This window comes from Muscardinus avellanarius (assembly GCF_963383645.1).
Source record: "Muscardinus avellanarius genome assembly, chromosome: 9".
Lineage (NCBI taxonomy): Eukaryota > Metazoa > Chordata > Mammalia > Rodentia > Gliridae > Muscardinus > Muscardinus avellanarius.
The window spans coordinates 1613169-1627669 of record NC_137795.1 but is presented as its reverse complement, the minus strand read 5'-3'; the positions used below and the strand labels follow the sequence as shown (position 1 = coordinate 1627669).

Here is a 14501-nt window from a genome sequence, read left to right as displayed (position 1 = left end):
ATGGAGTAGGAATTGGTTTAGAGGCCTTCCACGGTTTAGCTTAATGAATTTACTATAAACCATTAACTTCTCAGTATCAACTTCTTCATTAGTAAATGGCTTCTGCATCAATAACTACATTTAACAAAACACATGCGCGAAAAATGTAAACACACAGATTATGGAGGATTAGCACATGGATAGTAAGATTCAAAATCATAAATACATCAACTCTCCCTAGCTGCTGTACAAGTTAATCAGTTCCAATCAAAACCAGATAGAAACATTTTATTGAGATTGAAAATATGCTTTAAAAATATACATAAGGCCGGGCGTGGTGGCGCATGCTTGTAATCGCTGCGCTTGGGAGGCGGAGACAGGAGGATCGTGCAGGTTCAAAGCCAGCCTCACTGGTTTAAGAGACCCTGCTTCCAAATAAAAAGTATATATATATAAAATAGGTCTAGGAGTGTAGCCTGAAGGTAGAAGGGTTTCCAGGAACCCCAGTATCACCAAATATATATATGAAGTAGAATGAGGTAGAGAGGTTTCCTATAAGTATGAAGATTTATTACAAAGTATGATAATAAGTATGATATTGGCACAATACAGTGGACAAATAGAAAATAAATCATCCCCTAAACAGACCTGTACATATATGAGAACTCAATAGAGGCCAAAAGATTATATGAAAGAAATGAAATGGATCTTTACCTCCATCCAAAGACAGAAACCACTTTCAGAGGAATTAGAGGCTTAACTGGGGGGAAAAAAGATCCACAAAACATTAAATTATAAAAAATGCATAATTTTTACTCTGTTAACACTTAAAGTATCAATGCACAAACTGACATACCTGGAAATACAAAAAATATACTTGTAATAAGATTAGTATATAGAATATGGAAAGAACTTGTAAAAACTAATTTTAAAAAACTTTAAAAGACAAATGCATTTTTAAAAATCAGTAAGATACGAACAGGCATTTTACAGAAAGGGAAATAGGAATGACCAAAAAGATTCCCCACCTTATTGATAATTAGGAAAGTACATGTTTAGACCTCAATTACATATAACTTTTCACCCACATAATTGGTTAAATTGTAAAAAAAAAATAATAATAATCTGATAATCCTAAATATTGGTAAAGGCAGAAATCTCATGGTATATGGCATCCTTGGTAACATAATTCCTCAAAAACTTAATAGGTTTCTGATCTGCTTACTTTCAGTCAGTCTTAAATGCTAGCAGCCATATTCAAAATGTCTTTCTTAATATAATTCTCGAATATTTTTGAGAATTTTGAGAATTTTTTTTTGCTTCCTCACTCAATTCTTGTCTCTCAACTTAATGGAATTCAGCTTGAGGTCATCTGAATAGACAGGAGGTCACATCCTTTGTCTGATCATTGCTTCAAGGGTAAATCTTAAAGGATATTTTCAAATTAAAACTTCCCAGTGACATAGCTTACTGTGGGGACTTCACTGGCTGAGATGTGCATGCTTGGGAAAGGCTCTCGTTTGGCTCAGTGCCCGTCTTACCTTTCAACTTTGTACCAGGGCACACAGTGTGTGCAGCCACTAAGGTGGGAGACTAGAAGCAGCTGGCATTTGTAACTCTACGAGGTCCCCAATTTGGGGACTTTCTCTAATGACTTTTTATTTCCATTCATAAGCTAGCTAATTCCTGTCTGAACTCATTTCTCTTTTTCAATTCCTTGCTAAACACAGCTGGTAGCAATCAATACACTCTTGTTTACCAACCTTGCCCCCAGAGCTCCCAGCTCAGTGGGCACACAGTCCGCCTTCCCAGGCATCACAGTGGCACTTCCAACCACGGATCGCCAGTGTGCCAGCTCCGCTCTCAACGTCCTTGCCACCTGCTGCCTGTCCACTTAGCCACTGCCACATGTTTTTGTTTTTGTTTTTTTAATTAAGATAGCATTGCATTTGAGGTTCCAATTTCTGCTTTAGTTAGGGAAATACTATCCACTGTGTAAACTCCAAAATACCAGTAGCCTTAACAAAACAAAAGTTGATTTCTTGCTCAATTAAACTTCACTTGGCAGTGAAGACTAAAGGGAAGGGCATTGTTGCATACAATCTTCCAGAAATTCAAGTGGGTGGAAATTCTACCATATTTTACAAAGGGCTACTACGGTGTCCCTAAGCATCTACACCCCCCTGGCAGGAGTGAGGCAAAACAGTGGAGGATTACCCCCAGGAACTTATCTGAGCCAGGTCTGAGGAGAGTAGGCATCAATGCTTCCCATGTTCCCTTGCACAGAATTTAGTCACAGGACTAAACCCTGATGAAAGGAAGGCTGGGAAACGGAGCCTAGCGGTTTGATGTACAACTCACTTGTCTCTGTGTAATTAAAACCACATCAGGGTTCCTAGTCTTTCCTGAGCTTAAGAGCTCAGGGACAGAAAAGGCTGGCTGGTGAGAAAGATGATTATTTCCTGAAACCTAGCTACGACCTCCAGCTGGCCCTGGGCTAGAAATCTCCTGAGATAAGAACTCAACATGCTCTCGCCTTGAGAGTTCAGTCATACTTAGACATGACCAGCTAGTGGTGATAAAACAGCACTTCATGAGAAAAGAAAAATGAGTTCCTTAAGGTCAGAAGGTAATAGAAAGCCAGGCATGGTGGTACACACCTATAATTCCAGTACTTATGAGGCTGAGACAGGAGGATTTCAGGTTTGAAATAACTGCAGCTAAGCAGAGAAGATATAATGGACTGAAAATATTGAACAGATGAGTTCCGGTAGCATTCAGGTTGTAAATAAAAAGGCAATTAATGATTAAAAATAAATTTTAAGTTTAAAAAACTTAAGTAGAAAAAATTGCCAAAAAATACTTTTTCTTATTGTGGCACCAGGGATTTCAATGAACCCAGAAATATTCTACCTCTGAGCTACACCCCTATCTTAGTTAGTTAGTAAATTACTTAGTTTTGAAACAGGATCTTCCTAGGTTACTGAGAATCTTGCTAAGTTGCTGAGGCTGGCTTTGAACCTGAGATCCTCTTGTCTCAGCTTCTCAAGTACTGGCATTAATTGTTTTAAGAAACCCTGAAGTATATAAAGCCTTCAATGCATGAAGCATACTTATTTTTAAATATTACCAGGCCCACAGAGGGCTTTTCCCACCTAAAAGGAATGGAATTTGCCTCTATTTAAAATCCAGAGGGACTAGTTGGTACAGCTGTAGGTTCTCAGACCATATAACAAGTGGGCTCCAGGCAGCTCCGTCAGGGGACTGATGCCTAGGGAAGGTTCAGAGGCAGAACTGGCCATTCAGAGACTAGATTTCCCACAGGGCCCCCACTAGGGTTGCACCCTAGAGTTACGTCGGTATTCTTCTTCCAGTCTCAAATCTAATGGGCCCTCTCCCAACAGGCTGCCAAGCCACTAATGCACAGTGACAGCTGAATCTCACTGCTTTTGCTCCAGCTCATCTCTAAAGCCTGAGTAGAAATAATCCTTTTATCTCCCAATAAAGGAGAATTACCGGCATTTTGTAGCTCAGTTCTCTTTGAAGAGCCATCTTTGGAAGCTGGAGGCTTTGCATTACCTGGGGTGGTCAGATTAAAGACACTTTTCACTGATCTCATTTGGAGATCAGAGGGCAAGGCAGTTGATTATATTGTCACCTAGTTGCCCTGTAGAAAATATTTGAGTTTCCATTTTAAACAGATTTCAGAGCACAAATGTCGTTTTCAAAAACTTTTTTGCATGACCAAGTCTTCAGAGTCAACTGCTTAGGGCCCAGCTGGTACCCAGGACCAGCACGTTGGGACCAGCACGTGGGGACTGCTTAAAAGGATGTAATAGTATCTGCTTCATCTTTCCTCATCCCCCCATGAGTATAATCCACTGGGATAATTTGTTGCTATCTACTGATAACATAATATAATAGACTACCCAAGGTAGTAATACCTTCTGTTTTCTTCTATAAAAACAGCTCATATTTCTCCGAAAACACTGTTAAAACTTCATTCATCCAACTGGCAGGGTAACTGACAACCCAGCATGAAATTTGGTACCTTGAATATATTATTTATATTTAATATTTAATCCTCAAAGCAACTCTGTGAGTTTGGTATTTTATGTTGTATTTCAAATGGGGAGGTTAAGACAGAACTTTAAGTAACTTACCTAGGTATATACAGTGACTCTCTGGTAGAGTAGGATGATGTTCGGATCTGAGCCTGGGGTCAATAAACTTCTTAAGGTCTTACCATAGAAATCAGGGTTCTCCCCTTTAGCACCCTCAGATATGTAGAATGTATAGTTCTTTGTTGGGGGGACACTTTGCTTTGAAGGTTGTTTAACAGCATTCCTAGCTTTGACTCACTAGATGGATAACAAACACACACACACACACACACACACACACACATACACACACACACACACACACACAATTATGACAACCAAAAATGTGTTTAGGGATTGCCAAAGTCCCCCCAGAAGGCATAATTGCTGCTATAAATACTCCTGAAGCATTTGCTCTCTTGCAGTGCTGAGGCTCTACGGTTCTAGGAAATGGCACAGAATTGTTTAAAGACCCTAAGAGAAACAATGGTCTTACAGGGTATACCTTAGGGAATAACTAATAATACCTGGTATTTTAGTTCTTTGAACCTAAAACGACCCATTCCTGTTAGGATTGGTAATGGTGCGTCCTCTCCAATAAGGAGATATTCACAGCAAAAATGCTTCAAAGATGCTTCCTCAAAGAGTTCAGCCAAAACTCCTCACAGAGGCATTCAGGGTCTTCCCAGATTGTCCTCAGTTTTTTCTCCACCCTCAAACTCCAACTCCATGCACTTGTAGGCTATATCCAAACAAGAGGACTCGCCAATGATTCAAACACATCCTCCTATTCTTGATCCATGTCTCAGCTGGGAATGCTCCTTCTGCTTCCCATTTCTTTCCCAATTCCATGCCCACATCTCATATTTGCCTTTGAACTTCTTTCCAAGTCTTTTAAAGTTTCTTGGTGCCCTCTGCAGCCCCCACGCGGCCTCCCTGGTGTGGGCCAGGGGAGAGGCGGAGGGGCGCCTCTCCTGTTAATGTTGGCTTGCGTCTCTCTCATCTCTTCCAGCCAGTATGTGATTTTTCCTAACTGAAAGTTCGGGCTCTCCAATGGACCACATCCCTGCCCCATTTGACTTGGGCACTGGGCTGGCCTCCCAGCTGGGCTGTGCCAGGGCTGTACCAATTGAGGCCAACTCAATGGTGCCCAGCTGAGGAGGAGAGGCGGGAGGCTGGCCTCCTGTCCATGCGACTTTTTCAAAATTGGCACAAAGGTGCCATAACTGCTGGCAAAGCCCTAATAGTAAACATTCTTCCACAAAAGTGAAGGACCCTGTGGGCAACATTTTACCCCATATTTGCCACCTCTCCATTATTTTTATTAAGGTTTAGCACAGTGAATCCTGTTCATGGTAATCAACTTTTGTTTTGCCCCTACTTCTTGACTATGAGAGGTCAGGATTGATTCATTTCACAAAGATTAATTATAGAGTCAATATGTTTAATGAAAGCAAAGCCCCGATCCCCATCCAGTTTACAATCTAGCAGATATTTCTATTCCTCCATCAAATGTTTTTGCATTCGATGGCAGCCTACATATTATTAAAATTATATTCAGGCAGGCTTAGATGTTTGAGCTTTTGTTTTTTGGAGTTTTATTTGTTTTTGAGCTTTTGGTGAGAGATTTTAAGTTTGAGCTTTTATTGAGAGTAGAATTTTTGAAGTGAACTAGTTAGTCTGGGATAGCTATTCTTTTTTTTTAATTTTAATTTTTTTTTTTTTGTTGGTACTGGGTTTCCTAGAAACCCTTCTACCTCCGGGCTACACTCCCAGATCTATTTCCTATTTTTATCTGTTTTTTAAATTTGGAAACAGGGTCTCTTAAGCCAGAGCGGCTGGCTCCGAACCTGCGCAATCCTCCTGTCTCGCCTCCCAAACGCGGGGATTACAAGCGCGCGCCACCACGCATGGGATGACTATTCTGATAAAATGCCTCCTCAAGTGCTTCTGCATAACATAGAGCTCAGAGAAGAGCCTTCACAGAGAAGGCCTCAGCCCCTGTAGTCACGTGGTCCAGCTCCAGCTGTGGTTGGTCCTGGCCTCTGACCCCATCTCTTGAGTCTGGCCATCCCACTGTATTTGCATGTTGTATTAAGTTGCAAACTGAAGAGTTTCCAGCAATCAGCCCTAAGCCATCTTACTCTGAAAATCCCCAAGGAACGCCTTCTTGGCATGGGCAAGCAAGCGATAATCAATCCTGTTCACATGAAAGCCGCAGGTTTACCCTTCACTGTTTTTATTTGGCAGAAACAAATTGTCCCATCTCGAGCACTTCATTTTTCCATTCGTTGTATCTACAGATGGAAAGCTGTGCACCAGCTACAACCGAGGGCTTATCTCAAAAGCAAAAATCAAGGCCATCAAGTACAGCATCGTCATCATTCTTGGTAAGTAAAATTCCTCCTTGTGTGGCAGCACTGTATGAACATACCAAAAACAAACTAGTGGAAGAAACTCTACACAAGAAGGCATTTGTGAGCATAATTTCTACCTTTGTCCAACTGAAAAGTATATACGTGTGGGATTCATCAGTCCAGCTGGGTGTTTCAAGGGCCAACATTAGGTTCTGACTCCATATCCTTAAAAAAAAATGGACCACTCAGGCCATGGGTTGGATAATTTGGAATAAATCTGATTAGCACCTAACTAGCTAAAGTTAGTGCTCGGATCGCCCTGTTGACTCAGTTGCCTTCTTTAAGACACACGCTCCTCCAGGAATGAAGAGAGCACAGCAAAGACCCAGTGCATCCCATATCTTTTGGATATTTAATTTTAGGGTCACTGCTAGGACTCCCCCTGTGGCCACCTTTTATACCTTCTTCCTTCTTGTCTTCTACCCTTTCCTTTTCCTTTTTTGTATCTGAATACACCTTGCACTGAGCAAGGCAAAATGTTCTCTCAGGATGGTACATGGCTTACTTCCTCATCTCATTTTGTTCCTCAGCCATGCTGGTCTCTATACCCCCTTTGACAAGTCTCTTAACCCTCCTCTAATCTTATCCTAATGTGTTTTTCTTCAAGGTTTCTACTTCTACCTGATGCTATATACATACATACATACATACATTCATACATATACACATTCATACATACATACATACATTCATACATATACACATTCATACATTCATACATACATTCATACATATACACATTCATACATACATACATACATTCATACATATACACATACATACATACATACATACATACATTCATACATACATATCGTATCTTCCTTATTACCTACTTCCCCCGCTGCAATAATAAATTCATAAGGGCAATGACTTCCTTTTGTATTACTTACATTATTATCACCAAGACCTAAATTATTGACCCCATACAATGCTCAATTAATATTTGTTGAATGAATAAATGAATGAGAGTATGCAAGAAGGAAAGAGATTTTTGCTGTCTTCTTTCTATTTAGCTAGAACACCTCTCTCTCTGATCCTCTGGCAGCTCTTAGAATCTCCAAGAAATCATTAACTGCATGTCAAATCACGAGAGCATCCTATCTCCCCTGTCTAAATTCAACTGAAAAAATGCCAAACAGACCACACGCAGTGTGACTCAGCTAACAGAATACAGGCACAAAACAACACCGCAGGCATACCTGGAAGAGGCCCATACAACCCACCAGGGCTCTGTGAGGCCTTCCTCACAGGCTTCTGAAGTCAATCAAACACTCCCCTTGCCTTCCCAATCAGAATCACAGATAGGTGTTCCCGTATATTGACACAGGAAATGTATATTTATCCATGCAGAGCCAACATTGCCGCTTTTAATCAGGAACCATATTCCTAGACTCTGTGGGACTTTTTTAGTCTGCAAGCAGGGGTATCCACAGAGCATCAGCAAGTGTAGACAGACTGAAGTGGGCCTTTGTATAATAAAGAGGCAATGCCCTTTCCCATCCAAAAACATCACATATACATACTACTGACAGCCTACCATAATTTAAGAAAATTCAATGTACTTCCCCTAAATCATCTAAAAAATAGAAAGAAAGCAACTTGTAATAAAACAATACCAATTTTGATATTTAATTGTGTGGGCACTGCTGCATGAAAAAAATAATAATCAGATGCTTATACTCAGAGTAACAGCTTCAAAGGAAAACCAATACAGGTGTGTTTTCATGGAAGCATAAAAAACATAAGTAGTATTGCTGCCAGTGACTTGATTTTCTAAGCAGGCAAACAAGCACTGGTAAAGTTCCAAATTAAAGTAACCCTTCATCTGTAAGGGAGTTGCTTTTCTGAAAAAAACAAATTCAGCATTTATTAAAAATATCTGGCCGGGCGTGGTGGCGCACGCTTGTAATCCTCGCGCTCAGGAGGTGGAGACAAGAGGATCGTGCAGGTTCGAAGCCAGCTGCGCTGGCTTAAGAGACCCTGTTTCCAAATGAAAAGTATAAAATAGGTCTGGAACTGTAGCCTGGAGGTAGAAGGGTTTCCAGGAACCCCAGTACCACCAAAAAAATATATATTTATATATATATATGTGTGTGTGTGTGTGTGTGTGTGTGTGTGTGTGTGTGTGTGTGTATCTAAAACAGAATTAGGTTTCTAGACTGGGGTAATTATAAACAAGGTCTTCCCCTATATGAATATGAATGTTCATCTGGGCATTTCAGAAATGTATGGGATACAGGACAAATTTCTGCTGGTTGGGACACTGTCTGTACCATACTAACTGGCATTCCTGTCACACACACACACACACACACACACACACAAGAACAATGGCAATTTTACCCTTTATATTCCAGAGCCACCCTTCTGGGCCAAGGTTGGGGTTAATCACCCAAAGTCCAGAATGCTCAGCAGTGCCTGTGTTTGAATAGAGAAACATTAATACATTGCCACCATCTGGGGATACAAAGTCATGAATTAGTTCTTCATCCACAAAACTTCCCAGAAAGTTATAGAATCTTTCTTGAACAATTATGGGGGAAAGTTTTCCCTGCATACAATTATAAGTGAAATTATTATAAGTGGAGAAAACTTCCATGGGTGGAAAGAAACATGCATGGGTGTGTCCAGTAGACCCACGAGTATGTAGCATTGTATTAATCTGTCTTCTCCAGAGAAAGAGAAGATAGGTAAATGTATGGGTGGATGGATGGATGGATAGATAGACAGAGAGATGATAGATGACAGATAGATACTGATTTGTTATACAGAATTGACTTCTGTGATTATGGAGACTGAGAAGTCTCAAGATCTGCAGGTAGCAAGCTGGAGGCCTATAAGAGACAACTGTATAAATCTAGTCCCAGTCTAAGTCCAAAGACCTGAGAAAAGAGAAGAAATGATGGCATAAGTACCACTTTGAATCTAAGCCTGAAGGTAAGAAAAGACCAGTATCCCAGCTCCGTCAGCCAAGCAGAGAGCCAGTCCTTTCTCACTGGGCCTTATTGTTTTTTTTTTTTTTTTTTTTTTTTTTTTTGTTGTTTTGGTGGTTCCTGGAAGCCCTTCTACCTCTGGGATACACTCCCACGGGCTACACTCCCAGACCTATTTTTTAACATTTTTATGTGGAAACAGAGTCTCTTAAGCCAGCGAGGCTGGCTTCGAACCAGCATGATCCTCCTGTCTCCGCCTCCCAAGCTCGAGGATTACAAGCGTGCGCCACCACGCCCGGCTGGGCCTTATTGTTTTACTCAGGCCTTCCAGAGATTGGACGAGGCCCACCAACCCTGGGGAGAGCAACCTGTTTTTCTTTTTGGTTGTTGTTTTTTTGTTTGTTTGGGGGTTTTTTGGTGGTACTGGGGTTCCCGGAAGCCCATCTACCTCTGGGCTACACTCCCAGACCTATTTTATACTTTTTATTTGGAAACAGGGTCTCTTAAGCCAGCGCGGCTGGCTTCGAACCTGCGCGATCCTCCTGTCTCTGCCTCCCAAGGGCGGGAATGACAAGCGTGAGCCACCACGCCCGGCGGCAACCTGCTTTGCTAAATTCACCAATTCAAATTTAATCTTGGTCAGAAGCACCTGTGCTATGGTGGTAATGGTACTGAGGTTGAACTCATGGTGCATTCCACCTCTAAGCTACACCCCCAACCCTTTTTATTTTGTATTTGGAAACAAGGTCTCACTAATTTGCTGACAGCTTCACTAAGTCGCTGAGGCTGGCTTCGAGCCTGTAATCCTTCTGTCTCAGCCTCCCAAGCACTGGGATTACAAGTGTGTGCCACCACACCCAGCTAGCATGGGCTTTTCCTTTGTTTGTATTATATTTTTATTGCGCATTGTAATTATATATCATAGTGAGATGCAAAGTAAAATGCACACATAATTGAGATATCCCAGCTCCTCCCTCTTCCTTTCTCCCCACACATGTTAGTGATACATTAATATATGGACATAGCCTTATTTGAACTGTTTCCTTCCTCGAGGCTCCTTTTCTCCTCCTCAGCTCCCTTTTCCAATATCCTTTCACTATTCAACTGTCTCTCTCCTTGTTTATCTGAAATTCCTTTAGTTTTCCATTTTCTCTCTAGCTTCCACAAACGAGAGAAAATATATGACCCTTGACCTTCTAAGACTGGCTGATCTCAGCATAATATTCCCCAGTTCCATCCATTGTACTGGATGGGAATGAAATGACACCATTCTGTTGTTCTTCGTGTCTGAGTAAAGTTACATTGTGTGTCTACACCACATTTCTTTTATCCACATATCTATTCATGGACACCTAGGTTGGTTTCAGAATTTTGCTATTTATAGTTGTGCTGCTATAAAAATGTATATGTATTTATAACTAAGTGTCTAACCAACTCTTTTGGAAAGATAGCAAGGGCAATGGTTCTATCTCTAGTCTTTCAAGAAACCTATATTAACCAGCAACTTTGCAATTACTAGAAAAAAACATAGGACCAACTCTAACAAATAGACACTGGCAAAGACATCCTCAATTAGATCTCTAAAGCTCAGGAAATAAAATTGGGAATCAATAAATGGTATGCCATACAATTTTAAAGGTTCTGTGTAGCTGGGCATGCCGGCGCATGCTTGTAATCTCAATACTTGGGAGGTGGACACAGGAGGATCACAGGTTTGTGGCCAGTTTCAGCAATTTAGTGAGACCCTGTTTCCCTGTTTCAGAATAAAGAATAAAATATAGAGCTGGAGGTGAAGCTCAGAGGTAGAAATGCCCCTGGGCAGAAAGAAGAAAGAAAGGAAAGAAAGGAAAGAAAGGAAAGAAGAAAGAAAGAAAGAAAGAAAGAAAGAAAGAAAGAAAGAAAGAAAGAAAGAAAGAAAGAAAGAAGAAAGAAAGAGAGAGAAAGGAAGAGAAAGAAAGAAAGAGAAGCTTCTCTGTAGAAAAGACATAATTAAGAATCTGAAGTGAAAGTCAGATTCTTGGAAGAAAATCTTTTCCGGCTACTCCTCTGATGGAGAACTTACATTTAGCATATATAAAGAACTCATAAAACATAAAAACATAACACCAACAAAACATATAAGCCAATTTAAAAAGGGACAATTGAACTGAATAGACACTTCCCAAAAGAAGAAATACAAGTGGCCAATAAATATATGAAAAAAAATGTTCAACGTCATTAGCAGTCAGGAAAAGGTAAATCAAAAACTACACTGAAATTCCATCTAATTCCAGTTAGAATGGCATCATCAAGAATACAAATAGTAACAAATGCTGGCAAAAATGTGGGGAAATAGAGACTCTTATACACTGTTGATAGGGTTGCAAATTAGTATAACCACTATGGAGATCAGGGTGGTATTTAATTAATTATCTAGGCATCCTGGGACCCAGTCAAGTTGAAACAAAATTAGCCATCATACTCTAGATTCCCACATTCTACCTATTTACTTTGAAGATCTGGAGAGAAACAAATTCAAGATCTCACAGCACCAATTGATCTGGGGATAGGGGTATTGGGTGAGTGTTTTCTAGAGAGGTTAACTTAGACCTCTGCAGAGGTCTAAGAAAAGAAAATTGAGAGCATTATGATTAAACTGGTCTGTGTTTTGAAAATATTGGTATCCTTTATTCCCCCAGCCTTATTCTAAAACTGGGACTCACCATCTGGTTGAAAAGCTTCCTGTTCTTTGTGTGACCCCCGACACTCTCCAGAGGATTTTGCTAGTTTTTCTTCAGCATTGTGCTGGATAAAAACTTTTACCCATGCTCATCCTTTACAGACAGAGAAGACCTAGGGAAAACTTTTACCCACGCTCATCCTTTACAGACAGAGAAGACCTAGGGCATCCTCTCAATTTAAAAATGTCTTTAGAAAATGTGCATATATTTAGGTGTATATACATATGTATTTAAACAAGCAAGATACTAGTATTAACATACACTACTGGGTATACCCAGCCCCAGTATCTTTGAAAAACTTCAGGTGTCAAAAAACCTCCCAGGTGAAACTCCAGTCAGTGCCAACCAAGAGCCATCCCTCAGCTGTGGCCTCTGTAGCACTAATGGCTCTTTCCTTCCCAGCTTTCATCTGCTGTTGGAGCCCATACTTCCTCTTTGACATTTTGGACAATTTCAACCTCCTTCCAGACACCAAGGAGCGTTTCTATGCCTCTGTGATCATTCAGAACCTGCCAGCACTGAATAGTGCCATCAATCCCCTCATCTACTGTGTTTTCAGCAGCTCTATCTGTCTCCCCTGCAGGTAAGGGATGCTCTTGTCCGTATCAGCACACTGATGCCCATTACATTCAGATTCCTATCTCTGCGTTCTTTATCCTAAAGCTCCCAGCAGGTTATGGAACTCCCATGTTCAAGTGGCTCCCATGAGCCACTTGAGAGTAAGAAAAGTTTCCATTGGTGTGACCAACTTAGACCCAGACAAACCCATGCCAAGGCCAATGCTTTTCCCCCATCCCTTTCTATGACAACCATCTTAACCACTACCTTAGAAAATCTTGATTTGAGCCGGGCATGGTGGCACACGCTTGTAATCCCCGTGCTTGGGAAGTGGAGACAGGAGGATCACACAGGTTTGAAGCCAGCCGCTCTGGCTTAAAAGACCCTGTTTCCAAATGAAAAAGTATAAAAATAAGTCTGGGAGTATAGCCCCGAGGTAGAAGGGTTTCCAGGAACCCCAGTACCACCAAATGAAATAAAATAAAATAAAGAAAATCTTGATTTGAACAAATATGAAATTTGTTCAAAGCTTCTCCACATGAATTACCTTTAGCATAAACCTTCCTGTCATGGTAATGGGACCTGGAAGCGTTTTACCATTTTACAGATAAATAAAGTCAGGCTTACAAGATTAAGCAGCAGCATTAAGTCTATATGAATAATTAATAGAGGAGCTAAAATGGAATCTCCCACAGCCACAGTCATTCTGCTATTTCTCCTGTTTCCCTGAACAAGCTGGCAGCAAATGGAGGAATCCATGGTGTAAAGCATGGGCTAAAGGCTAATGGCTGGGCTTCAAATGCTGCCACCGCTTATTCATAGTTATGTGTGACTTTGGGCAACTTTTCTAACTTCCATAAACCTCAGTGTCTCATGTGTAAACCTGAAATTATAGTGGTGTCTACCTCCTGGCCAGTGATGTCTCTGTCCACTGGCTGTGGTGCTGACCAGTTGGGAAGAGGGGGCAAATGGTGAAGAAAGATCAGGGTATTCCATGTAGAGTGCCTGCCGCTCTCTGATCTTTAACAATTCTCCAAACCATTATCTCTTTACATTTCTGCTTCCCTTTCTACCAGGCCAAATTATCTTTTCTTGCTCCTTATTCTGACTTTTTCTAGGGAGCGAAGGTCACAGGACTCCAGAATGACATGCCGAGAGAGAACCGAGAGGCATGAGATGCAGATTCTGCCCAAGCCAGAATTCATCTAGACCCTGGGACAACGGCAGTGCTGGGCTGAGCCCCATCCACTCTCCTGCATCCCCATCACCAGCGTGTGCATGCGCATGGAGCCTGAGCTGAGTCCTCCGCCCTGTTCCTGTCATCACTTAGGGGATGCACAAAGCAAAGTTCTAATGGGGGGTCACCCACAACGGCAAGCATTGGCCAACACAAACTCAGTGAATCAGACAACACTGGTCCAAGGTCCTGGCTTGGGTGAACTGAGAGACAAGCAGAAGGAACAAAATAAGCAAGGTTATCCATGAGTCTTCTAATTGTAATCTTCAAAGTAAGTTTAAAAAATTATCTAAGACTAGACTCTTCCCACTAGACTCCCCAGTTTTGTACTGGGGCTTGGGTTGTTGAGGCAGAGAAGATGTTTGTTAAATGCCAACAAATGCATTTCCAGGCACCGCTACTTTGCCCATCCTCTGCCTGCAGATGGATGTGTTGGAAGCTGCCGTGCTCATACTCCTATCTTATCAACAAATGATCAATGGAAAGAACACACAGCTGGCCCCAGAACAGGACCAAAAAGGAGAAGTGGATAAGTACCTTATCCACTGGAG

General features: G+C 41.3%; 1 protein-coding gene across 2 annotated transcripts in view; it reads left to right on the top strand.

The window, feature by feature from the left end:
- The window catches only part of NPSR1 (neuropeptide S receptor 1), a gene marked incomplete at both ends in the record, with an annotated part of 190744 nt that extends 176822 nt beyond the window's left edge, over window positions 1-13922 (top strand). For both annotated transcript variants that reach the window (XM_080701661.1, XM_080701660.1), the window contains 3 exons: window positions 6386-6472; window positions 12558-12738; window positions 13832-13922. In XM_080701661.1, coding sequence (XP_080557787.1) covers window positions 6386-6472; window positions 12558-12738; window positions 13832-13922 — 359 coding nt within the window. The remainder of the gene's footprint in view (window positions 1-6385; window positions 6473-12557; window positions 12739-13831) is intronic.
- Window positions 13923-14501: the final 579 nt, after the last annotated feature.